This window comes from Pomacea canaliculata, linkage group LG11 (genome assembly GCF_003073045.1).
Source record: "Pomacea canaliculata isolate SZHN2017 linkage group LG11, ASM307304v1, whole genome shotgun sequence".
Classification (NCBI taxonomy): Eukaryota; Metazoa; Mollusca; class Gastropoda; order Architaenioglossa; family Ampullariidae; genus Pomacea; species Pomacea canaliculata.
Genome location: NC_037600.1, coordinates 13,398,338 through 13,425,829, shown reverse-complemented (window position 1 = coordinate 13,425,829; position 27,492 = coordinate 13,398,338). Strand labels below are relative to the sequence as shown.

General features: G+C 43.1%; 1 protein-coding gene across 1 annotated transcript; it reads right to left on the bottom strand.

Annotated features, from left to right (window-relative positions):
* Positions 1-121: 121 nt before the first annotated feature.
* On the bottom strand, positions 122-27,492 carry LOC112575963 (fatty acid-binding protein, liver-like). The gene is made up of 5 exons (XM_025258138.1): positions 27,117-27,492; positions 26,685-26,891; positions 1,903-2,084; positions 1,576-1,686; positions 122-1,329 (listed from the first exon to the last, which is right to left on the bottom strand). Exons 2-5 carry the CDS (start codon positions 26,758-26,760, stop codon positions 1,279-1,281), a joined length of 420 nt encoding a protein of 139 aa, XP_025113923.1. The 5' UTR covers positions 26,761-26,891; positions 27,117-27,492; the 3' UTR covers positions 122-1,278.

Below are 27,492 nucleotides of genomic sequence, written 5' to 3'. Positions count from 1 at the left end.
CTGTTTGTATTAATCTCTGTGATCATCATCAATCATCATCATCATCACTACTCCAACAGTCCACACACACACATTGAACTGTTTCCAGCCACACACAACACACACATCAACAAAGAAAAAAGTGCAAGCTCAAGGCAGTTTAATAAGTTAATACACATACATTAATTGCACCTGCGGGGAAAGTAGACGCTCGCCATAACACAAAACAAACAAACAAACAAAAATCGCAGCAGGTATTTCCTCAGCGCGCCATTCACATGTCCTGTGCGCATGTCTGTTCACTTCAGCTCTGCAAACAGCGTTCACACGCCAGACACAGCGTTCACATACGTCATCTCATCTGTTCACAGCAAAATTATCGAATATTCTTCTTCCCACCCACCTCCACTTCACCACACACGTTCCACACAATCCGGAATCCACCCCTTGCCCCTCTTGGAACACGAGCGAGGCCGCACGCACCACGTGCAAGCTTCAAGCATTAGAATCAGCCAACTCGACCTGGGAGGTCGACCTCTACTTCTGCTGACGAAGCTTATCAGTTACAAGAACATGAGCGTGCCAGAACTTACAACAAGAAAAGGCAAAAGCGTGTATTTATTTCTTCTTACATTAGTAGAATTTCCGGAAAATCTTTCTCTTCTATTTTTATTATTTTATTTTTATCTCCAATTTTTTTATTATTCTGTTTAAAAAAGCAGCATCAATCAGATTTATACTCCTCACATTTGATGATACCAGTCCTTTTTTTCACACTCAGTATTAAGCAAATAAACGACTGTAGCACCAGAAAAGGCCATTAAAATGGTTTGTCTACCATTCGAGGACATCAAAAGCTATAACACAGAAAAATGAGAGGTGTTCACTCCATACGAGCGAGCTTGAAGACAGAATAATTATCTTTGAACATCAATCTAGTCAGGCATTTGGTCTTCAGAAGTCTTCGTCTTTTTCTTCTTCTCTTGCAGCGAGGACATAAAAAAGGCTTTGATGCACATCGAGATGTTAGCTTTAATGTTTGAAGTCACAGAGCAGGCACACGTAGAACACAACATCAAAATTATCGAGATGAACTCCGAGTTCACAAAACACCTGGGCTAGCCTCGTATAAAAATTGAAATAAATATCTAAACAAATGAATAAATAAATAAACAAATAAATATCCAGCACTTGTTTGCGCGTTCAGTTTCGCACTCATAGCATGAAACACAAAAAATCCGCAACATCATTCTCAGCTTGTGAAGCAGCCATGTCCCCCTCGTGATGACGTCATCACGTTCATACTTTGTTGTAGATCGACGTCATCGTGGCGCCTCCAACCGTTGTTTGCTGTGGAAAACGAACCTTACTTGATGTATACTTGTATTTCTTCAATAATTTCAAGCAAGAAAAGTCAACTGATTATTGAAGGTATCTTTTGCTAATAAAGAGAATAGGAACGACAACTATAATTTTTATAAAACGGCCATACCAGTTATCTCCCTCGATCGTGAACTGAGGATTGCTAACGAGGGTTCGAGAGAGTAAAGGTGCAGACAACTATCCACCTATGCACATCTCTAACCAGATGCTTACCACCTCCATGGTGTTCCCGTTGACTTTCCTAACGATGCTCATTTCCGCTTCCCTTGGTCCCGCCTCCTTGTGCTGTTCAACAAAGGCTCCGCCCTCGAAGGTAATCACGCTCTGGGAGGTGAAACGATAAAAGGCGAGACTTCATTAATCTTTATGAATAGCTTGTACAAACACAATAGATAGATACTCTGATCTTAGCCAGTAAGAGTATGAACTCCTAGAATGAGCAGATAAGTTTATGGGGTAAGTGAAAAAAATATCTCAGTCAAAAATAAATAAATAAAAAACACATCACAGTGACTAAAAGACGACAGGATGGTAGCAAACCTTTAACGGCGTGCCATCAATGTTGACGGAGTCATAGGGCTGACCCATGACGAAATTAAAGACCCTAGAACCGTTGGGAACTCCAACGATTCCTACATTTATTGTCCACTGATCTCCATCCCTGGTATACGTTATCTCCGTCTTGGCCTGCTTGTAGAACTCCAGCTTGTCTGCAGGTAGGCCTGTAAATAAATAAGATAAATAAAATAAATAAAACGAAGTATCTGTAAGGTTTAGGGAAGATGCCTTATTAAGTGATTCCGTTCTATTCCATTTGGTTTATATTACTGGGTCACGTGACAAAATATGTCTTCGATTCGGTGCAGGATGGGAGTCAACATATCCTGTTCACCCCACGGACGTATCAGGTAATCGCTTTTCTATTGGTTATTGCCTTCTTGTCTGTCTGGTTGGCTCTGTCTGGCTGAGTGCATTTCTGCGCTCGCGCATGCGTAGATGAGGTGGAGGATGAGGTAAGGAGGTGGGGAGGAGGAGAGAGGAGGGGGAGGGGAGAAGACAGAGATCCACCGTTTCTACAGGTAAGGTGTTCACACCTGACTGCAAACCTACCGTCACCTGGAGTAGCTGCCGCGTGAAGGTGAGCGCTTCAGCACTTTGGCACAGCAAGCATGTCTAGCAGACGATCTCCTTCCCACCCTGCCCCTTCCCTTCACGATACCCACTTCCACCTCTTCAGAGACGATGAAGGATCTGTTTCAGAGAGAGAGAGACAGTGGGTGTCCGCAACACCCAGCTTCGCCAAATTTCACCGCCAGCAGCTTTGGCCAGCCAGCCATTGGATCTGTTAACAACATCCGCCGACTTTTTCCAAAAATAAAAAAAATTGCTGCCTGAGAAATTTTAAAAAAAGGAGACTGATTAAAAAGACGAGAAAGGGACGGTTTTATTGAAGGGAAGAGAAATCCGAAGCCTTATACACCATCTTTTAAAAACGTGTCATCGCTAGGGACTGCGACAAGCGAGGCACGGAGCCATGTCACGTGATACAGGCTGCCAGCGGTAAAATAAGGATCCAATCGAAACCCCACGAAAGCCAGTGAAGACTTTTTTCATCTAGTTATTTGTTCCAACCTGGTTTCCGTCCCTGTCGCCCACATAATTACAGCAGACGTCTGGAACTGGGGCAGTGTGTGAGGAGCTGTTGCACGCGCAGCCAGATGATGAACGAACAAGATGTCGGTTGAACGCCTTCTTCATATCTTCTTTTTTTTTTCTTCATTTTTTTCTCGACCTTTTTTTAAAATACGTTTGTCTTTGTTATCGTTTCTTCTACTGGGCATTTCCCCTCCTCATCCTGATATGATAATTTCAATTTAATCTCAGTGTACCAATGCATTATACATATTCCTCACCTATATATATATCTTTCAAAAACGATTCTTACTTCTAAGTACAAACCTTATAGATGTACACTAGCAGACTCATCCCATAACAGGATTAAGTAGTAAGTATATGCTAATACTGACAGACGAACAGCAATGTGATGGTTAAGAGTTAATTGTAATGATATCCTGACAAATAGTTTATGTTTATTATCCTGGCGTTACGATTATGTTCTCCCCTCCCCTACACACACGCTTCCTCCATGCAGAAGAAAAGAAACCTCCATGTGAAGGTTGAAAATAGCAAGTTGTTTGAAGTTGTGTGCAAAGGTTGCTTAGAAGTAACGACCACTCCATCGCATTCCTGCGTAAGCTTACATATGTTTATGAGTTGTTTATCTGGAATAAACACAGTTGTATATAACATTAAATGTAGGAGGGTAACAAAAGGGAAACGCGAAGGGAAACAATGTCTGACGTTGGTTGGTTGGACTCAGTTGTTGTAACCTTCAGATGACGATGACGATGACGATGATGATGATGGAACCTTGCATGTGTCGAGAGAGAGAGAGTGAGACAAAGGCAGGCACATCTAAGAGACACCCTGACATAACCCAGTCACTCCGCATTTGCTGAGGCCAGATCAGTTTATCTCAGACATGCAAGAATTTAGGCTCAGCCAGTACCTGGCAGAAAATGAAGTACAGGTGAGAGAGGGGTTTGTTTAGCCTTCAACTCTCTCCCCCTCCACCCCACCCCACCCCACACACCTTCCATTTTCTTTGCCAGTTCTTGCCGCCCGCCAGCGAGGCAGCTTGTGGGTGGAAGGGGATGATGAGAGGATGAGCGAGATCGTTACAGGGTTCGGGGTACTTCCAGGAGGCCATTGTACTAAATACCAAGTGTTAATTAGAGCATGCGCTCGACAGACTACACAAATATTGTCGTAAACAAAATATGTTGCAGTGTAATTGTGTGTGTGGAGAGAGAGAAATGTCAGTGCGCCTGCTTGTCCGGCTGTCCGTGCATCTGCGGGTCCGATCGTCATCCAGAGATAATTAGATGATCTGATACAGTAATAGACTTCTTGACAGACACAAAGGGTCAGGGGTTAAAAAAAAAACCTCAGCAGGTGCTGGATAACACACTCGTCCTCTCAACATCAGCGAGGACGAACTGGCACGGCAGGCATGACAAAAATGCGAAAGTGGGGGTCGCATCCCCCCTCAGGAACTCGGCCCCGTGTTTGGATGGAAATGCTGGTAATTAGTCTGGCCAGGACTTCCGTTCTTCTTGAAAATAGGCGAGGTGAACGGAGACAAAAAAAAAATGTTTTAGCTCTTTATCCATTTTTTTTACCCTCCTAGATACTTTGCGCTTCGGAAATAGAAAAGGCTTGAAGACGAGAGTCAGTTATTAGTCGAACAGACAGCCAGACCAGACAACTATTATGGGTAGAAGGACTGAATGAATACCTGAAAAAAAGGTCAGATAGATAGATTGATGAAACGAAAATTAGTAAATTAATATCATTATATGAGAGAGAAAAAAAAGATGCTATAACAGACTTTGTGTCATTGATGAAGGAACGATTGAAAGACGGAAGAAGAAAGAAGTGTATTTAAAGAACGATGGGATTCAACGAGTGCAAAGCAAAACAGGTGTATTTAATGGGCGAGAGATTTTAACAGATTTTTAAGTGTGTTTAATGAATGTGATATTTAAAGAACAGAGACAAGTGCTTGAAGCTTTGATCGACCTTTAACTGCAGCGGTCTGTAAGACACGTGAAGGTATTCTATTCTCGGCGGAATCTGTTTCTCCTGTGTGTATAAATGTTTATCACTTGAAATGAGGCGGGCAGACCGATATAGAGCTAAGAGCGCCACCTGTGATAAAGTGCGATTACTGCGCCCCCACCCCTTACCACACACACACATAAGCACCCCGCAACCCCCAAACCCCTCACGCAACACACACACGCACTTTCTTGCTGCTGGTGCGTGTGGCAAGGGGAGGTAAGTGGGTGCAGGGTAGGGGAGGTAAGTGTGCCAAGACATACTGCTGTGTCTCACAAGGGAGGCCAGAAGCGAAGGGAATTGAATTTTGATTAACTTCGTCCCTCATTCCTCATAATCAAGATGGGAAGAGAAATCAGGCACGCGGCAACGACAAAGGATGGGTGATCTTACTTTACATAAAACAAATATTTACACCAAGTACCTTCATATTTCGTGAACTAGAGAAGAATGCGGAGGGCGGTGTTTTACTGGCCATGGTGATAGACCTTTCTCTACACCCGATCCCCACCACCGACCTACCCGATGCACCTATACTTATGGCGAGTTGCCTACACGACGACTTCATTAGAGGACTGCGCCAGGTCTGGCACCCGGTTGATTACTGCCAGGCGTACATTCTCCCTGAGGGCAGAGGGTGGTCCTAATTGGCATGACACACAGACAGTGCAGTACCCTCGCCAATGTCCACGCCCCCTCGGAACAATTACTCAAGAAATATTCTTAACCCTCTTATTCGCTGCAGCATCATCATCATCCTCATCATCATCTTCATCATCATGGTCATCGTCGGAAGCGAAATTTCTTTTGATTGTGTTTTGAAATCACGATCTATCCTTTTTTCAGGTTCCTCACAATTGATCAAGGAAACCAACATGGTCGAGATCTCATGACCTTTAGGATGCTGTAATGTGACCCTGAGTTCACTCACACGCCAACGATTGCCATCCTAGCCTGTCCCTACCGAAAGGGCTTCAGATAATTCCTGTTGGTTTTTTTTTTAAAGATTGTTATTAATGCATTCATGCATGATGAAGCTCGCACCATATTCGTGACGTCACGATGGTGCACCATGACCACTGGGGCACGAGAGACCAGGACTAATAAGCAGGACGGCGTTGGATGAGTCCTCAACGCATTATTTGTGGGTGGGGTGAATGAAGGTGGGAGTGTCGTTGATGTACTCGTGCGTGACGTAGTTGTTGATGATGGTGCATCATCACGCCAAGCGTGTTGGGGTAGGGGCCATTAACGATAAAGGGATTAACAATTAACGATAAAGCTGATGATAATGGTAATGATTGTATGCAATAAGTGGAGAGGTCATTTTAAGCGACAGTAATTATCTGTCACTACAGCAGAACAGTATGATGTGTCTTTTAGATATGTCTGCCTTTCTCTCTCACTCTCTCTCTCTCTCGACACATGTTTTCGTCGTCGTCGTCGTCGTCGTCGTCGTCGTCGTCAGATAACGGTCACAGCAGAACAACTTGCAGACATAAGGTCAGATAATAGTCACAGTTGAGCATTTGCTGGATGTCAGGTTGTCTGTCTGCATGTCTGTACATGCATGCATGTAATTATGATACTTTGTTTAGTAAACTAGTTACTTGCTTGACTTAGGCTAATTTGTAAACAGCACAGGTCAACCGGTTTCTCGCAACTGGATTAAAAATGAAACAGCTAAGTAAACTAAACAAATAAAAAAGTCAAGAAAAAAGACGTGAAGGAACTTTAAAAAACAACAAAAAAATGAAAAAACAAATGACTTTAAAAAAACCAAACCTCAATGAAAGACATCCATCGACAAAAACTCAAATAAAGAGACAAATTAAAAAAAACAAAAGCACCACAAAAGAAATGATAAACAAATAAAAAAAGAGACAAACCACAAACTAAATAATAATAAATTTTAAAGGGTAAAAAAGGAACAAAAAGGAAACAATTGAAAAAGGAACAAAACCCCCATATAAAATAAATATAACAAATGATTTAACAAATAAAATAACAATGTTTCTTCGAACGAAGTAAATAAATACACAAAGAGACAAACAACAACCAAAAAAACCCCGCAGATCCCCAATTCTTCGCTAATTCCACTGCTTGATGTGTTTGCACGCGTGTGTGTATTGTTAGCGCACTTCACGCGCCATATGTGTACTGATGCCGGAATACACGATAAAAAAAAACTTAAAGAAAACCCAGAAGAAAACTTTCCTTTGCAAACCAAACCCACCCAAACCTAAACTGACAGTTCCGGAACGCCAGTGGCGCCCTCTGCCTTGCACTCGGGACCCATTCATTTACCCTAAACATCCGCTCAGAATGATAGCCATCCCTCACACTCCTCACTTTGTTTGTTTGTTTTGTTTTTCTTTTTTGGTTTTTTTTTTTTTTTGCAGTCATGAAGATGGAGACGAGGCCAGCGCCAGAATTTTCCAGCATGGCTGAATGCCCGTCAGATCCTCAGGTCCTCGCAAACCGCCGCAATCTGTGCCGTTCCATAGCTTTTCTGCTAATGGTCACGTGACCTAGTAGGAGAGACGAGTAGTGTTCACGGAACGTAAGTACCACGAAAGCCGGGTCGTTTCCTGACTGGTTAACTGGCAAAGTTTATTCAACTGTAAATTGCTTACTGCTACCTACGATGTTCCTCCATGGAAGACAGCAAAGAGCTAAAATGACAAGAAGGAAATGAGTTTCTGGAAAGAAATAATCAAGCTTTGAGACAAGATCCGCGTGCAGGATCCTCAACCGCCATACCACTGAGCTATCGGGCCACCCTTGCGGCGCATTCCCTCCTCGGTTCCCTGAGCTTACATTCCAGGTCTTCGTTCAAACCCCCGGGGTCGTTTCCCCACCATTAGCCATACTCATGTCATTGCCACATATTTCACTCAGCTACCAGAAATATTACGACAGCGCATGCGCAGGCCTGGTGCACGCTTTACGGCGCTGCCCAGGAATGATGCTCACATATGAACGGATGTCAAAGACGATAACGATCTGAATGAAGTAAAAGCGGGAGAGGAAGCCAGTCTGTGCATTTCTTGTTCGCACAGATGTCTCCCTTTCGAAGATTTCATACTTCTATCTGTTTGTCTGTCTGTCTTTCCCTCATTTTTTGTTATTTTTTCTATTTATCTATTGTTCTCCTTTGCTTCTTTTTTCTTCAACAATCGTTTCTTACTTTCCCAAGGAAAAAATATCAATGACCTCGACAGTTCAGTGCATACATAACTGCCTGAGCTGATGGGTTGGCGAGATGAGCATTCTTCATCAAGGACGAGGCGGGGAGCACAAAAGAAACAAGAAGGGGAGGAGGGATCGTGACAAAAGGATTTTAGACGTTTCATCCTTCATTCTGTTAATCATTACCCTGTTGAAGATTTCCCCCTGTCTGCCTGCCTGGCTGTCTGTCTTTCACAATTACAAGCTCATCTTGTTTTGTTCTCTCGGTCCATTTACCCGCCACTCGCTCCACCCATCCCGCCCTCTCCCCACTTCCTTCCCTCCATCTCTAAACAATGCCACAGTGCGCGTGTTCGTCCTCACGAGACAAGACTGTGGATAAGGATAACAAGGACGACGAGGGCAATACACTGAGCTCGTCCAAACAGCTTTCCTGTGATGTCTACAGGCCGTGGGGCGATTGTGTTTGTTGTTGTCAGATGAAGGCTCTTCTCTGTGGGGAGGAAATGAAATTACTAACAATGTATGACAGCCAAGCTCACTTGAAAGTGTGTGGCGGGTACCAAGCAATTATGTGCCTCTTATGACAAAGAGGTGAGGAAACAAGGCAATGGTTTGTATTAGCCGCGAGCGGTCACGTGGTTCTAGTCTAGAGATGCATTAAGTCATCGTGATCAAGAGAGAGAGAGAAAGGGAGGGACACAAGGGAAAAGGTCCAGTTAAGGCTTGTACGCTCTGACCCCTGCCATAGACAATCATCTCATCATCACCACCACCACCACCAACATCATCACTAGCAGCAGGGTCATCAAAATTGTCTCATTATTTCTTCCCATTTTCCACCAGCCGAACCCTAACAAATAAAGTTAAAATTAATGGGTTGACTTTTTCAGTAAAACGAGAGACGATTAGTACATTGTGAAAAGATGAACAGAGGGACAGAGGGATGGGGCGAAGAACAATGAGTAAAAAGAAGAATGCAGATGATGTGGAGGATTGGGAGAGGTCACGTCAACACACCGTGAAAGTACAACCCTTACAATGTGAGGCTTTGAAAATAAGTTTTAAATTGCCTGTATCAAGCTTTAAGTCGATTTCGCTAGTTGAGTCTGAACTTTCGACTTAAAAACTCATTTTCAGGACTAAAAGTTCACGTGGTCGTCAGCAAAAACCGACTTTTTGGGATGAGGGATGTTAAGCCAAAAAATTTGGACTTAAATTCAAGTCAGACTTTGGACCTCGCATGGCACCCATCCCAGGGCCCGGGTGCAGCAAGCAGCTCTAGGGACTAGCCATAGTTAAGGTCTAAAACTCAAAATACATTCTTTAAAAATACACGCTTTAAAACTCAAAAAACATTTATTTCAACTGACTGCACACACACACACCGCCTGGCCCTAGCCGCTTGTTCAACCCTTCAGGTCACATCTCTGATCTTGCCAAGGGCCAGTACTTTGATGTCTACAAAACTTTGTTGAATAACCTGCAGCTTGTTTACGAACAGAAAAAAAACCAAAAAACAAACATCAATAATTTCATCCGACAGCGAAGATTTCGTGATCACGTGGTACTCGGGTTTCAGTCCGACACGTGCAGACACTGACGCCAAACACGCAAATAAACACTGAGGCTGCCTTTCCTCCCTTGTTTCCAGATAATGACAGTTAACTCCCCTGATGATTCAAATCGATAAGCGGTTTCCTGTAGTATAGCTACGTTCTTTGTAAATATTTTTTTCCGAATGTTACATGACTGCGCCGCCATGTTAGCTCTTGTGTGCAACTTGTTATCTCCACAGTCGTCTGCCAGACCGTCAGTTGAAGTCGCATGCCAGGAAATCCCTCACAACCCCAGGGGCTTGTACTCTAGGGGCTTCGCCACGTGGGGCCAGAGTGTATTTTGACATTTCTGGAAAGAACTAGTCGTCGAGATAAAATAAGACTAAGTATTTTTGGGGGAGACGAGGGTTTCCAGTCCGAAAGTGCAGAGACGAGAAACATGAATAATGATGGCAGAAACTCTTTAAAACAGAAACTCGGGCTACAAGTTCAGAGAAGACTTTCTCTCTCCTCACATGTCTTACACCTTGCACGTGATGTGCACGTTGTGTTGTGTGCACGTTCGTTGTACAAAAGGTACATTTGAAGCCTGTCCTGATAAGTATGTACTTGAATGCGTTTTTACAAAGTACTTTGAACCTACTTGTGAAAATAAAGTTTTATGCAAATTTCCTCTCTACTTGTTATTTTCTTTTTATCCTTCTTTTATCTCTATTTCTCTTTCTTCTTTTATTTTATTTTGTCGTTCTCTTCCCCTCTCTATATATATAAGCGCGCGCTGAAAAGTGTGTGAATAAAAGCAGTGGTGGGGGTAGAGGCAGACCATCAAAAACAAAACTTTCAGCAAATTTCTTGCACTAGCTAATAGCAATATTATCACTAAGCTAACAGTAGCATTACTTAGAGAACAGTAATACTGTTACATTATCATCGATGTTATATCTTTCCTAATGCAGCAAACGCTTTCCGTCCATTCTTCAGTTCCATCGTCTTGTTTGATTTGCGGACACGTGCTTCATTTTTAGTGGTTGACTGTGACTTTGTAGACTTTAGTGCAGAGCATTGAACCTGCCTCCACGGGTAAATACGCTTTACAAATTCTATTATTACCACCACCATCCTCACCACCACCACCACCACCACGAACGGGAACGAGAAGCGAAAGTAAATAATCAAATAAAGTCAGAGACAAGAAAAACAAGACAAGAGGCGAGACAAATGTACAGTAAAGAGAGGCAATCAGCCAGACATTATAAAAAAGGAAAGACAAAATGGATGCCCACACATGGACCATTCCCTGGTGGAATTTACAAGAGGAGCTAACTGCGCGCTATCTGATAATTGCAACACGAGTCATCTCCGCTTGTCCAGGCCACTCCTTCTGGGCAGGACTTGCACGTGATGCCAGGGTCATGCTGATCCCGCCAACAGCAGTCAGTGAACAGTGCAAAGCCACGAGAACATGATGAAACGACAGTAGTTGCTATGGTGATTGTTGCCGTGGATTTTGTACTTTCCACGTATATCCTTCCTTCCTACCTTCCTAAACCAATCGCGTTGCGAGGAATTTAGAGTGTTTTTAGCTGTATATGACCACGAACTTGTATTACTGGACTGCTGGCAGACGATTTTTTTTCTAGCTAACTACTAAAATGAGGCATTAGACGACAAAGCTTCCGGTTTAGTCACATTCTTTGTTTAGGCTCGCCAAGACTAACAGTGGAGAACCTCGCAAGAGGCGAAGCTTTGGTCTCGGCAGACAGACGGCAGTCCACCTACACACATCCCTGATATCACAGTAATAACCATTATGCACACATCATGCCATAGGCCACCATTATCGCCATCTTGGAAATGTATGCAGCAGCTATGTATTTTTTATTATTTATTTCCTTTTGTCCGCCACAATAAACATTAGGAGGAGTTAAAAGCCAGGATAATGTTTCATTTATGATGGTCGGACAACACTCAAAAGTGATGAAAGACAAAAGAAGAGAAACAAAACATTTCGTTCTCTCCTGATCAGTAAATAGAAAAAGCAACAAATTCAGACAGGAACAGATAATCTCATCGTTCTCGTTTCGCGCTGTGTTACCCCGCCTGTCTTCATGCAATCCAAGCATCTATAAACAGAGCAGTTAATATTTGGGGTAATGTTTTTTCTGTTTTATTTCCTAAAAATGAAGTGTTTATTGTTGCATTTATTAGTGTTTTGTTTTTTTATTACGAGGCGCCTAGCTTTTGTAGTTTTTCAGATCATAGAGAGTTTGTTTCCTTTCCAGGTGCACCAAACCGCGATCATGTTCCACCCCAAATGATAATCAAAGAATAAAAAAAACTTAAAAATTTTTTGTTGTTCTCAACCCTTTTTTCTACTCCTCACTATTTACTTCTTCTCATTCTGACAGGGACAAAAAAAGATTTACACATAAATCCACGATTACAGCCTTACATGCTTTTTTTTCTGTCCTGTTCCACTTGTTTTTCCGCCATCGTGAAAGGTGTAAGCCTTCGGTTTTCCGTTTAATGTTTTCCGTAGCTAAAGAGTTCGTGTTAAATATTGGCCGTGGAGCTTCAGACACCTTCCACCGTGCATACGAAACTTGCCAGAATCGATTAGTTCAAAGAAGAAAAGAGTGACGAAAGTGTAGCTCAGTTTTCGAGGTGATAATCCCTCTTTTGCCCAGCTTCCCTCCCATCGTTGTCTGAGCAAAGGTGGAAATCAAACATCTGAACAAACAGCAACTGGCTTGCTCCTCACTCAGGACATCTTCTTTGTTCGCGAACAGCATTGCTGGACCTTGCAGTCGTCTCCTACCTTTAACATTTTAAATCTTTAAAACTTTGAGTTGTTATTCAGGTGAAAAATAGGAAATCGTGTTGATGTAGATGTTGTAGTGGACAACGAAGACGACGAGGCCGAAGGAAAAAGGTTTTCCAAGAGCCAAGTCTTCGCAAAAGTGTTCTGGTTTGTAGAAGAACAAAGCCAACCTGTCTTCCTGACGAAATACCGTTTCTTAGCGACGACAAATCGCTGTTGGCAGTTGCCGTTCAATCCTTATTTGTAAAATAAAGCTCCATCCCTGAGCTCCACCTTCCCCTAGGAACGGATTTCCCTTTTATCCTCTCTCCGCCTTCCTCCAGGTTTTGGACATTTGTTTGGCAGGTGTGGGATCTGTCAGTGATCTTACAAATGCTTTCCGTCCATTAAAAAGGAAAACACCAGACACAAGTGTCAAGAGGGCGAGGCAGGAGTGAATGGTGACCTGAATTCCTCGTGCTCTTGGCTTTTTATTTTTCCTTGAACTCTCATGCGATCTCGAGTTTGTCTGTTGTTCTTCTGTGCGTAAGGTTATCCTTTTCTTTTCAAAAGCCGGGTAAACATTTCATTTTTTTTTTTTTTGAAAGTTGAAAAAATGGCAACAGAAAACTAAGACTGGAACCACAAACTGTCGGCAACTGGAGACGATCACCTTCTGTTTAAAATGTAATGGCTGCTTATCCAAGATGAAAGGTTTCTTTTAAAAAAATCAATATTCCAAGAGGCGGATATAAAGTCAAATACTACTTTATTATAGCATGTCTTTCAAATCAGGTTCTATGAGTCAAATAATTTAAACATTTATTAAATAATATCAAATTGAGCATCACATTAAATTTTCAGGGCTGTATTAATCTGCAAAAACACATTTTCCGCATGAGCAGCTACCGAAAGTAAGGTTCAATGTTTGTTTAGGTAAAAGTGAGGAGAGAATTAGTGTCATGTTAACTAACCCCTGTGCTATGACAGCACTAGGTGCGGGTATGTACCCCTCCAAACCGTCTAGAGCTCACCAGAAATACCAGCATGAGCGTGGGAGTGTATTCACTTGATCCCCAGCCTGCACGCAATACAACTCACCAATATTTCTGGTCAGACTTGGATTTTTTAAAGGATAAGATATTGCGAAAAGGACATAAGTCATGGAAATTGAAATAGAAGCATCGCGAAATGGAAACAAAAAGGGCGCCAGAAGAAAATGGAAAAAAGACAGAGTATCTGATATGGAAAACAATGGAAAAATAGGATAAAAAGTTTATTATTATAAAATGGAAAGAAGAGAAAAGGTATGACATTGGGAAATGGAAAAAGTATAAAGAACCTGACTGTTCCGACCTACTCTACCAACCTATCTCACCCACTCTGTCCATTCCTGTCAACTAAAGCAGTTGCCATCAACATTTCTCACGCTTCACCTTCATGGTAGCAAGGCTTCTTGCAAGACAAACCACAGGTTATCCTCCATCAGAAAGAACTGGCACACTCAGACCAGACCAGCTGAGGTCTACTCCCACGCCTGCTCGCCTTTTTCAGCAGCTAAGTGCACGTTCGTCACAACCCTCCTCCTGTGCCAGCTACTCCTGGGGCCGGAGTCATGAAGGAGGGGTAAGTCGGGAAACATGGCGAACACGAGGACAAGGGTCTTGTTTCCGAGGCTTGTGTCCAGACAAGCAGACTTTGTTTTACCCCTAGATAAGCAATCACAAAGGTGTCATGGGGGTAAAGAAATATGAAGTAGTGACATCGGGCTTCTGGACATCGCTTTCGAAGTTCGGAATAAAGATGTATTAAAATTTTTATTGTTTACCCCGGGGAAATGACTTACCCTCGCTTCATAACTACAGTCCCTGGTGACTACTGCTTTTTACCCCCTGTGATACCCTTAATATGGTTTGTGGGATTCTGGAAACCTGTTTAACATCATTGGTATTCACCATGGAGCCCAAGCCTGTCGATGTTGTTGTGCAGCTGTTGCACAATTGCATTACCGACATGCACAGCGCCCGCAGGCATGCATGCACGACTCCAGTCAACCCCAGCACAACATAACACGATTCAATCAGCCAACAAGTCACCTCCCTCCACCTCGAAAATGTATGCAGATGACAAGCATGCAGATCCTGCATCCCGCCTCCCGTCCCCTCCCAAACCTTGTTCACTTCCCACACATCCACCTTCACATCACCATCGCCGACCTTTGATATTTCACGTGAGTGTCGGGCTTCAGGCGAGCATTTCTGTTGCAGGTATCGGAGGGCACATTTACCCCAGACAAATACTTGTGGATATATCGGTGTCTGCGACTGAGGCCGGCAGGTTCAAAGGTCAAGCGCCGAGTACCAGAATGCATTCAGAAGGGTGACAACAAATCATGTTCATATTTTGTTTTCTGTCGTGTGTACTTTCTTTTCACAAACCACCTGACGACGACGACGACGATGCAGAGTGATGTTTGTTTGTTTGTTTGTTTGTTTGTTTGTTTGTTTGTTTTGTAAGCGTGTATCTCGAGAACAGAAGGGAAAAGGAAGTATTGAAGTATTTAAAAAAATAGTCACCCCAGTCGTCTAAAGATCTGTTTTCCACATGAAATGATCAGAAGATGATCAAAGAGATCAGGTGTTTCGTTTCTTTCCACAACGAGGCCGCCCTGTGCACGTGATCAATAAGGACTGAGCTCACTTCCTGTTGTAAATCCTGCGTTGCTGTCAGAAGGAAGACCAGCCATCCAGCCAGCCACTGTAACATCTTTTATTCCGAGGGTACTGACTCGTGCAGGGATTATATTTGCAGGTTATCTTGTCACGTTTCTACCATTATGGTAATGGATCCCACCGGGATCCTCCTTCTATGGAAATTTGCCTTGTCATGCGCATGCTGCTTGCCCCGTCGAGGTCACGCTATTTATGGTATAGTTACTGTTTTTTGTGGTCACGTGCTCGGGCCGTGAATTACGTGTTCCATGAATTACTTGTCCCAGCCGCGTGCTCACACCGCGAATTACCCTGTCAATCCTGGTGTTGGGGTGTGAATCATCCTCACAGTCACGTGCTGATACGGGGACATACCCTGTCACAGTCACATGCTGGGAACAGTGAATTACCGTCACAGCCAAGCTTCCACGCTGGGAATTACCATAGTAAAGCCACGTAGTCATGCGGGGAATTACCCTGGCACTACCCTGTCTAGGATGCGATGTCTGCGTTTATGTTTTGAAAGTGCAGATCATCCCAGGGTTGTAAACCTCTTTAGTTCTGGATTATTCTAACAGTAACTCTGCATTCTCCCCTTTGTGTGAGAGAGAGAGAGAGTGAGAGAGAGAAGGAGAATAATTTAAAAGTGGCCTAGAGTAATAGATATTCATTACTGATGTCGTAGTTACCGCCATCAGTGCCTCTACAACACTGTGCCATGGTCAGACAATCGTGGGAAAACCAGTCTCGACTGAAATGTCATCATGGTGTCTAGCCGCTATGCTAATGCACTGACGTGGCATGATGAATGCTACAGCCCTCTGGGTTCGGTTCCCAGCCAGCCGATCATCAGTAACGACTCAGCTCTCCTTCTCCTTCTCCACGCTCGGACTTTCCGGTCGAATCTCTTCTGCACCCTCAACTGTCCCCCCTCCTCATTCCATTCATTTTTTTTTTTCTAGAACCTTTATTTTTTCCGAAATTTGTCTTGCTATTGTCATTACAAAAATTCTCATCATTTCTAGATGGTTGAAAAGAATAAAGCTTTCTCGAATCGAAGGAGATGAAAGACAGACAAACAAAGGGACAAACGTCCTTTCAAACCTTCACAACCAAACGTTTCCTAAGATTACTTCGTGGTTAATCTTCCGAAGTTTTCCTCCGTTTACGAGTGATTTATGGGAGCCAGTGTAGTTCAGATAAAGACAACTGCGGTTACAGCGCCGGGTACACAGCAGTGATGTGAGATTGATTCCCTCCCCTTCCATCATGCGCTACTTTATGATTCTCTCCCCCTGCGGACGGATGCGGTTATTCAATGGGCGCGTACCAGCCTGACCCTAAGCCAAGCCATGAATATTCGCTTGCAATGAGTTTAGTTCCAGCTGTAATCCCTGGACCTTGTCCTGTGTGTCTCCATGGTAATGAAAACACACAAAGACTGTGAAGGCGAGGGAATAGTATTTTTACCCTGAAGACAATGTCTGACTTCTTTGAAATCTTGTAAGAACTGTGGTTGCAGCCGTATGGCCGAAACTCAGACGGTTAATATAATTAATCTATATCTATATTAAATATAAACTGCAGTGAAGAACGAACTGGAATTTCTGCTGAAAAAGGCAGAACAAGGATCGGTGAAAGGTGAAATGATTTTTGTGAGGGCGCATGATGTTCGTCTCAAAGTCTCTGTGAGGAAGGTCTCGGAAAATCTTTTGGCTGAAAATAGGGGAAACCAACTTGTCTTCCAGCATCCTTCTTATGCATCTTTCAGTCGCATTGTGTGAAGTGGTCAATAGACGTGCGTTGGAAGTTGGTTTGGGATGGAAGGAAGAATTGAGAGACTGTGTTTTTGCTCGGGGTCTGTACTTTTGGCGAGAACAAAGAATCGCGGAAGCGAACATCAGACTGAGACTATATATTTACTATACAATTTATGTAGATTTTTTTAAATTTAATGTTTCTTTTGTGGAATGTCTGAATGTCTTTTTTGGATCCTTGTACTAATGATAATGAAACAACGCTGATGTAGCCCACCCGGCCATCTAGTTCCAAGGTATAAGACTCCTTCTTTGCATCCTGTCTCGTGCTTCTACGAATAAATCACGTGTTCAGAAAAAGAGGGAAAGAACACACGACAAAGGAAATTTGAGGGGTTTGGTGGTAATGGGAAACCAGGAGGATATTCTAGGTCACTGGGTGAAATAATCAGCGGTCTCGGGGACTGTTTCTGGTTTCTTTTCAAGTATTATTTATACAACCTACTGATTAGGTGAAGCCCGACCTTTGATTCCCTCGGCATCACTTCTGGCAGACTGGCTTGGCTGTAATCGATCGGCCATCTTTCATTCTGCAAATTATTTTTCTTACCAGAAAGTTCCAGTTCCTGATGTATCAGACTAAATGAAAGATATCGGTGATGAATGCCTCTTCCTCCATTTAGAAACACAGAGATACACAGAGAGAAACAGAGATACAGAGATGGCTATGTGAGTTTGTACTCATACTCTAGCAGTCCTGGGAAGCCAGTCCCATCATGCAGTCTGATTATTTCTCCCCCACCGCTCATTTTTACCCCTATTCCTCTGTCACCTTTGTCTCTCCTCCTACACATGTTCTCCAGGAGTTCATTGTGACCCGATAAGCTGCAGGTGGAAAATAACTTTTTATTTTTCGCTATCACTTCCCATAAAAATACCATTTTTTTTTTTTTAATTATGGTCGAGCACAACATGTCGGTTCCTACGCAGGATGCATCGTGAGCTGCTGTCATCGGTCGACGATACTCGGGTATTTCTGGCCGACAAAAATATCATTCTGATGGCCTCCATCATGGCATCATACAGGCTTGCAGAAAAAGAAATCCAGTGAATCTAGTATTTTCTGTCTTCTTTCTGTCTTTGTTTGCCTGAGTAGGACTCAGTAATCGAGTCACTGCCTATGGGAAATGGAGAATCAGAGTTGTAATGTCTCTCAGAGCAAAAACCACTCGAACTTGTGTCCATGCTGAACTTATCGGGGTGTTCAGATTCCATGGGGATGTCCTCATGATTAGTTTTGACTTCTAAACTAAATTTTTGGCAAGATTAGTAATGATAGTAATCAGTTTGCTGTAGTAGCCTACTTCACAACCGTTTTTTTTTAATAGCCAGTTTACTAGGTTTCTTGAACATCAAGCTGTGAAAAAAAAAAACAAGCTTGAAGCAAATTAAGTTTTTAAAAAAAATTAAATTTTACTGTTATTTATCTACTTATAAAATCAAAAGCTACAGCTGTACATTACATTGTTATTTATTTAATATTTTCTAAAAATGATTTTAAAAAATTATGCGTCCAGAAAGAAAGATCTGTATCGAACAGGCATGACTATAGATGTCTTTAAAACCTTTTGATAATTTTATTTTTGATAATGATCATAAATTACAACAGCATATGGCAATGATCAATAAAAACTATTGCAGCCGACGCAAAATTTGATATATTAATGCCATGCAAGGTGGAAGAATTATCTGGACTCAAAGACAGGATTTCACTAATCTATCAGTGCAAATCCCGCGAGGTTTAAAAAAAGGAAAGAAAAGAGAAAAAGAAATGCCAAGTGAACAGCAAGATATGTCATGCTCGGCAACATTTTTAGTGAAGAAATGATAAACCACGGCGCCAGAGTAATCGCGATACGCCCGTCCAACTTTATCTAAGATTATCTGCCCTCAGGTTCGGGAACGAGATTATAGGGGTACACCCGTGGGTACCCGGCCTTAAAAAGTGCAGATAAGCGCGGTTCTTGAAACAAGAGCCATAACTCCAGCAAATAGAAATCAGGAGCGAGGCTTTGAAGTGATGATCTACATGTTAGATGTTAGCAGCGACGAAAGCAGATAACGACATGCATTTTGAATGACAAAGCACCGGGAGACCGGAAGTAGATAGCACACACTATTAGGCTGCAAGCCCCGGAGAATGAGAGAGAGGCTAAAAAAAAGGAGAAGATGTCGATCTTACGAAAATGTGAAAAAAGGAACTGCCAGAGAAATGCTAAAGGGAAAAGATGAAAGAAGACTGTGATGCCAAAAGAAAGGAGTGAAGCAGCTACTCCTACATGAGAGGAAAAAATATTTCTTCATTGAAAGTTTGACATGGTGGTTTTAGAGTTCAACTCTTACATGGCTTCAATTTTGAAAAATTCTATACAAAACATTTTTTAATAAAACTATTATTTTTAAAATGCAATAAAGTATATTTTATAAAAAAAAAGTGATAATACGAAAATGATATTTGGAACCAGAAACTGCATTTTTCATAAGTTTTCAAACACTTGCTGGCAAGTGCTGGTGCACTTCATCATTTACTGGGTCTCAGCACCCGGCATTGATCTCATCCTGCCTTTCATCTGACGAGGACGAGTCATGGCTGTGTAGAGGAAGCACTGGCAGCGCCACCACCCTCACCGCCCTCTCTTCCCCTCATTCTCTCCCCATTTCTCAACTCCCGGTGTTAAACAGTTCAGCAATTAGCAGACAGACACTGTTCTTTATCTCGTTATCTAACAGTCTGCCACTTAGTCCTCTCTGCTCGCTAACCGCTCGGTCGGCCTGGACTCCGAGCTACGAGGCGAAAGCTTGTCCTCCTCGTGGATGGAGATGCACTCGACAAACCCTCCGGAGATTTCTCCCTGAGAATACCCGGGATAGCGGAAGCAGTGAGAGCTATGCACTCGGATAAAGTCATCTTTGCCTCGCCAGATTTAGCCGACTGTCAGCAAGATAAATGTATAAATATGGACGAAAAATAACTCATTCGCCGTAAGCTTTAATTTCTTTTCACAGTAAATGAGTTAGACCTGTTACATGGCAGTGTAATGCACTCACAGCTTATTTAATCGTGTAACAGTGTTATGTAACAGTTTTATATAATGTATGTCAGTATTGTACAAAGCAGAGCTTTATAGACTTATATCAGAAAGTAGTTCCCTACTTGAAAAAAGTGCTGACTGATATGACTCTAGAGACAGGTCAGTGAGTACAGACACCCGCTGAACGAGGGTGCTGATGAAAAGGTCTTAAAGTACCCGAATGGATGTCAAGTCACAGCAGGAGGAGCTAACTCACTAAGTCTGCAACCTTGTGGAAAGAGGGCGCTGCAATAAGTGAATGAACTTGTGCCGACAACCTGTTGTTTCTCATTATCACCTGGCGCATTGTCAACGGTTGGAATACCTGGGCTTCGCAGCGGCCTCCACCTTGGCAGGGAGGAGGGGAAGTCAGCTGCCGAGTATCTCCATCACCACTTGTTAGCTATGTGGGGAGGGTTGTGGTGGTGTTAGCTATGTGGGGAGGGTTGTGGTGGTGTTAGCTATGTGGGGGAGGGTTGTGGTGGTGGTAGCTATGTCGGGAGGGTTGTGGTGGTGGTAGCTATGTGGGGAGGGTTGTGGTGGCGGTGGGTGGAGTGGAAGGTGCTGGTAGGTAGAGGGGGGAGCAGGAGGATCTGCAATGTCCTCCTCCCAATACGTTGAGCATCGATCGTCGCTCGCGGCCGGACAGCAGATCACGTGCAGCATCACACAACTCGTGACAGTAAGCTGGCTGAAGCCCCTCATCATGAGAGGCAGCTTGGATTGAACGATTACCGCATTTATGTGAAAAATTATATGTATATGTAAAAAATATAAATACATGTGCGTGTGTGGATGTGTGCGTGTTTGAGAGAGAGAAAGAAAGAAAGAAAGAAAGAAAGAAAGAAAGAAAGAAAGAAAGAAAGAAAGAAAGAAAGAAAGGGTGTTTTATTCTTTTTACCGTTTGGATTTTTCATCTATTCTACTGTGCACTCGCCTGTTTGTGTATATAGGTGGGTAGGTCTTGCTATGTCTGCTTGTTCCAGGTAAGTGAAACAGTTTCACTTTAAAATAACTAAACAAATTAATTATTTAAGTTGATAAAATCCGTTAGCTTATGGAATATATTCATAAAGTGCCAACATTAGCAACATTGTTCGAAATCTCTCCCTACGTAAGTGAGTCATTCAGTCATTTCAATCTTTCTATCCCTCACTCCCTCTCTTGTGTTCATTTGTTCGTTATTCCCTTTCTTCCTTCCCTCCAAACCTGATGACCTCATTGGGTCAATAGGCGGCAGCTTGCTTCTACAACCCTGCACTTACAGGCCATATTGTTTACAAGTCTTTCACCCTTTTATGTTCCACATATCTCTTAACCTTTTTTGTTTGTTTGTTCTATTTGAAATCCTGATCTTGTTCTTCATTTTTTGTTTTATTGAAATTTTCCCCACAATGGCAGTCTTCCTCCGTTCTGTCACGCACACTGTGTCCCTTGTCTGGATTCAACCCACCCCTCCTTTCCCACCACCCCTGTAACCACCCTTCATTTCCAGCTACATCCCCACTGCATCAATTTCCTATTCCGCTACATGTTTATCCCTGGAGCAATAACATTGCTCTCCTTATTATATTTGTCGACCGGGAGACCAGCCCGTGTCAGTGCAACCCGGGTCTGAGGTGGGGAGAGGGTGAGACTAGGGTGAGCTGCACTCGCTCGCTCCTCCAATTCTGTCTCTCGCCCTGTGTCACCAGACCTATTATGTATGTAATAAAAGTGCAGAAAAACACACCTAATTCATAAAAATCATTTCTATGAATCACAAAAAAAATATTTCGATAAGTTCATTCCCCTCCCCTTCCTAGTTCATCACAGGATGTAAAACAAGATGATTATCATGCGAGCTGAAAATAAGACAAAACGATATAACACTCCTTGACTCATAAATAAAAATTATCTACCTGGTAAAAATACAAAAAACTAACCCTAACCCTCTCCAAGTACATAGAGAATAAAGTAAACACCACTGTGCTCTGACCAAAAAGTAAAATTAGTATCATCGTTATGTTTAGATGATGTTATATAACCCTGACATTTTATCTTACACAATTATTCAAGCTCTTTGTGAAGAAATTGTGTAGGGAAAGAACCTTTTTGCATATTTTGTCAACTTCTCCATCCCCACAAGGAATAAATGAATATTCATGAATAAATTCATGTCAGCGTCAAAAAAAATGTCTCTTTCCTCCCTCCTTCTCTCTCTCTGGTGTGTGTTTCCGTTTCGAGTGCAGTCGTCCTCCCTGTCACCCATAAACTACATTTTTCTTCCTCCTACAAAACCGATGGAATGGCTGTTTGATGAAAGTTTCAAGCACTGACCAGTGCATGGATAGAAACCCAGCGCGCGGACACGTCTGCAAACATCCACAAGCACGGCCCTGCACGTGAAGACCGTTAGCAAGCAAACTGATTGCTCCTGGACTAGAAGTCTTCAAGTCTTGAAGTCTTGCCGACAATCGAAAGGTGAGGAATGTACAGGGGTGTGTACACACGATCCTAGTGTAATTGTTTTACTACAAACATCACCTCGTGTGGATGATGTGAGAAATTAAGATACAAATAACACATTGTTGGAAGCAGTAACCCAGCAATGTTTGTAGCTTCTCCGACATTGCTAAACGTGTTTAGAGAGGCCGTAGATGTTGGAAATAGAAAAGACAGATAGAAGGTTAATAGATGATGGTGGTGAACTGTTAAGTGACACACAGAGAGATAGAGAGAGAAGTGGGGGAGAGAAAGAGAAATAATCACGATAACTGTGATTGTAAACTGTGTACGCTGTTGGTTGGCGATGTTTCAGATGGAGGACAACAGACTGCCAACAAGGGTAAGTTAACAGAGTGACAAATGTGTTTATGCCAACATGAATTAGCGTTTGTTTGGAGAAAGACTGAGAAAAGGAAAATGGGGGAGAAATGAAGGAATGTTCCTATGCTTCCAAGTAGTGACTTGTAGACTTCAGATGCCGATCGAAAAATGAGAAAGAGCATGTGAACAATAATAATCGTGTCAGTATGTACAGAATGTTTGGTAGCTAACATCACTGTAGTCCTATATACCGGAAGCTAGACACAGATAAGCATTTACAACTCGCGAGGACATAATTTCCGAGGGTAGACTGGTCAGTACAGATTTAAAAAATAATAATTTACAGGAATTGATGTTGGACTACCCTGAATAAGCACTTGCATATCCGTGGGAACGCAGGAGGACTTTTTATGTAGAGGAGAGGAGATGTGAACATCCATGCGACCGACCCCAGACTCTTCCTAAACAAACAACAGCAGCAGGCGTGTACATAGCTTCAGTCTCTCGCAACCTGACAGACACAACGTCAGTTGACTGAAAAAGGAAAGAAAAAAAAAAAGAAGAAGAAAATTTGTAGGGCCAGTCTGCATACCTTTGGAACGCGGCTCAGACAACGCAAGGGTCACGTGACGTGGCTGTTCTTAGCGAAAACAAAACATTGTCTTCGTTCCGAGATCTTCGCCGTTAAGGAAAATTCTGACCCGTTAGGCAACGTTTGAGCATGACAGCCCTCCTTCAGTATCAGATGCAGGATGTTTTTACCTGGACATTTTTACGGAAAAAGGAATGCGCTTAAAAGTGCGTTAAAGATGAAGGGAACAAGGAAGGAGGGTAGGAAAACGAATAGGAAAGTCTAGCGGTCTATCTTTCTTCTTGTCAATATTTAAAATTCTTTCTTCTCTGCATTCTTTATTTCTTCTTCTTTGTGTTTGTTCAGGCACGTCTGTGCTTGTGGTTGAGAGAGTGCTCGAGAGGGTGTGAGTTAATTAAAAAGAACATCGAGCCAAGACATTCCTTCACACTAAGGGAACAAAGAAAAAATTACCTCTCCCTACAGATAGGGCCGTTAAGACCCCATTTTGAACCCTCGTAAACTTGCATTTATGTGCTTAGCTGACAGAGACAGCTCCACGGCAGTTTTTTTTAACTGCCAAACCGTGTTTGAACGTGAAGAAAGCGTCTCCGCAAACAGAAGAGGAGACCTATGACCTCATGTCCTCTCACTCCTGTGAGGCTCGAACCCCAGTCACAGAAGGATCAACTAAGCGAGAGAAACACTTCTCTTCTATAACATTTACATATTTCTGCCTCCTTTCTACAACCTTCATTATCCAGCCCGACCTCTCACTTTCAGAAATGTGTGACTGCGCATGCGCGGTCCTAAATCTGTTACCACGTGCCAAAGCTACGTCAGAACTCATTTATTTATTATTTCATTAATTTTTTTTTTTGGCTAAATTTCTCCCGCTGCTATTTTAAGATGGCCTTCTTTCAAGGAAAAGCTGGAGGCGCTTAAAATTAACCTCGTGCAAGAAATATCCCGACATTCAGGGTGAGCAGCCTCCGCCGGCAGAGTGACGGGCCCTGCCGGGTGGCGTGCACGACGATTAGCGATGGCTTTGCTAACAGATCCATACAGGGATGAAGTTGCATACACCGCTGAATGCACTGTGCCAGCCCCCGAGGCATAATTTCCCTCTGGAAGGCCCAGCAGTTGTCTCCCCATCTTGAATTTAACCGTCTGAATAGCACAAAGCGCGTTTACAGGCTTATCTCCCTTATTTCTCGCCTCATAACCCTCGCTCGTGGCCATGGCGGTTCTGCATTGCGGCCATGGCGTGTTACAGTTAGAGAACGATGTTTTCGTATTTATAGAGAAAACATCAATCATCCCAGCAGCTGCCGATTTCCGCATCGGTGAGTGGTTCACCTGTCCGGTGCGATACGTCACTCAGAGTGTAATCGTTTCGTCACTTCTTTAAACAGTTTTTATATTGGCTTTCTTCGCTTTGAAAAAAATATCTGACGGCGCCAATAATAAATAAAGAAGTCTTGAAATTGCCAGATGCCATGATGATCTGGCTTTTCCCTACAAAGTCTTCTGCAAACGCCGCTTCCGCAATTAACTTTTACGGCGGACATTAGCGGCGCCACACGATGATGTCACCTTCCTGCCGAACCTGGTTCGAAACTCATTCGAGATGACTTTTAATCGCTGTGGACTGCACCAAATAGCACCCAGACTGAAGAAAAGAAATAAAAGAAATTTCGATGACTAATGTCTGAGCCGCTGGTTTGCACTTGGCAAGACTGGAGAGAGGAAACATGTTTTATGAAAAAAAGAAAATACTTGAATGCTGCTCTGTTACTATCTACAAAAACAAATTAGTGAGGTTAAGTGGTTCAGTTCTTGTGAAACTAATAACTGTTTTGCGAAAATTTGGTAAACAAGGTGTCGACATCTTACAGTCTAGCCTGACCGAACAAATATCTTAGAAAAATACGTTTTAACACAGAACTGAGGATAAAACATATTTTTTTAAAAAAAGTTCTGATACTGTATCGAGGAGAGAATAAAAATAAGGGAAGCAACTGCTCTACGTTGGGCATCCTGAGGATGACTGTTAAATGTCAAATTCACTAAACCATAAACGTTCCTATAGTAAACCATGACATTCTCTATGATAAACCATGAAAGTCCCCGAGGACTTCAACGAGGGCATTCACAAGTGGAAGGTAAAGAACACGATGATATCGCAGTCAGTAAACATCTCAAGATGGCGGGCAAGGTCCCAGGTCACTGTGACCTGATCGATCTAATAGTGCGTTTAGGTCACGTGCTAATGGCGATCAAAGGTCGCAGACATTCCCTCGTTTTAAAAGCTAATGTCGGGATGTCTAGAAGGCAGTCAATATAGTTCGTTACCCAAAACACGAATTAATTAAATTTGGTTGCACTGATGACTTTGTAAACCCGGCTTGTGGATGCCCACTGGGAGGTAACGGAGTGAGAAGGTCCGGTGTTTGTGGGAAGGGAAATGTAAGATAAAGGATTTTTTTTTTTAAAATGACATGCAACAGTCTAACTTTCAGAGGATGAACGAGAACTCAGGAAGAAAGGAAGCATGCTCGGCCCGAAAAATTCACGGCGAAAATCGAAACAGAGGTCGTCTGCCCACACACCGCTCATTCACCGCGGCCAAACGCATTGATTTCACAACGAGGCGGGAGGCAACTTTGCACCTGGGACCGATAAAGACTGAGGTTAATCAATAGCCATTCTCCCCCTCCATCCCACCCTCCTCTCAGGACACACCACCCGCTCACACGTAGTCAATCGTGAGTGTAACGAAACCCACCCGCTGCATGGAGAAAGATAGGATGGGGGGATGAGTGGAGAATAAAGAAAATAATTCTCTTCCACCATCCCCCTCCCCATACACACATCTTCATATGAGTGTCAGCTGCGCGAGTTTGACAAGAAATTCATCAGTGGAGGAGGGGAAGGGATGGAGTGGGGGGAGAGGGGAGGGGATATTGGAGACAAGACGAAAGGTGGTCGAGAGTCAAGAACGAAAGACGGTGATGCATGGAGGGAGGATGTTACATAAAACATGGGGTACTCTCGCCTCCCATCCTCCTCCTCCTCCTCCCTCTCAATATTTGTAGCAAAGCTCACTCACCTATGGTCTGGGCCAGCTGCTCGAAGCCTTCCTTCCCGCTCTCCACCCATTTTCCTATGAATGAATCCAGCGACATGGTCGGGCGAAGGCACAGCTCCTTCTCTCTCTCTACGTCTCTACGCACACTGACGCGAGTCTCGTCTGCTGCCGCTGTCGACTGCTCCTCCCGTCCGGTCGCTCGGCCGGCCGGCGCTCGTAACGTGCGGGCTGCAACAGAACGTTCCCCGAGTTACGAGGGCTCATTGCGCGAACAAGCCGAGGTTTTCATGCACGCGCGTTTAATTATGTCTACAAACCAAAACCCGGGATTAAAAACTACTTTCAAGAAATAAATTCTGAATCGACAAACCAAACGTAAAGTTAGTTTTAAAATTCTGAATTTTTTTAGAGTTGTAAGGTGAGTAGCATCAGAATTATTTACAAATGACTTACTCAGAAGGAATGCCTGCAAGAATCACAGAGAATGGAATCAGCTCTTGTCTTCACAAACGTCAGCTTCTGTTTAGGATGCAAGCAGGTATGTGCGGAAAGGGAATCTCTCCCCCCTTGTACTTGTGGTTGCCTCCGTCCGTGGAGCCTGAATGCCCAGGAAGTCTCCCTCCGAGTTTTAATTAAATGTGCGTTTGCGGAATGCAGTTCCTCTCGGCGGCGTGGAAGCTACCAGACTGTTTTGTATTTTTTTTCTCTCTCTCTCTCTCACTGGTTTTCTTCGTTAAGGTTCATTCGCTCGACAGCAGGCTGGTCTCGTGGCTTGGCGACACCGCGGGCAACTGAGTGACTCGCAGACTGGCGTGAGAGCCTTTTATTC

What these genes read in the sequence shown, in the direction of transcription:
- LOC112575963 (XM_025258138.1), bottom strand. Translation starts at nt 26,760, where the DNA reads ATGTCGCTGGATTCATTCATAGGAAAATGGGTGGAGAGCGGGAAGGAA. An exon ending in GCAGCTGGCCCAGACCATAG is followed by an intron (nt 2,085 to 26,684) that starts GTGAGTGAGCTT and finishes ATTTATTTACAG; the next exon opens with GCCTACCTGCAGACAAGCTG. An exon ending in TTGATGGCACGCCGTTAAAG is followed by an intron (nt 1,687 to 1,902) that starts GTTTGCTACCAT and finishes TTCACCTCCCAG; the next exon opens with AGCGTGATTACCTTCGAGGG.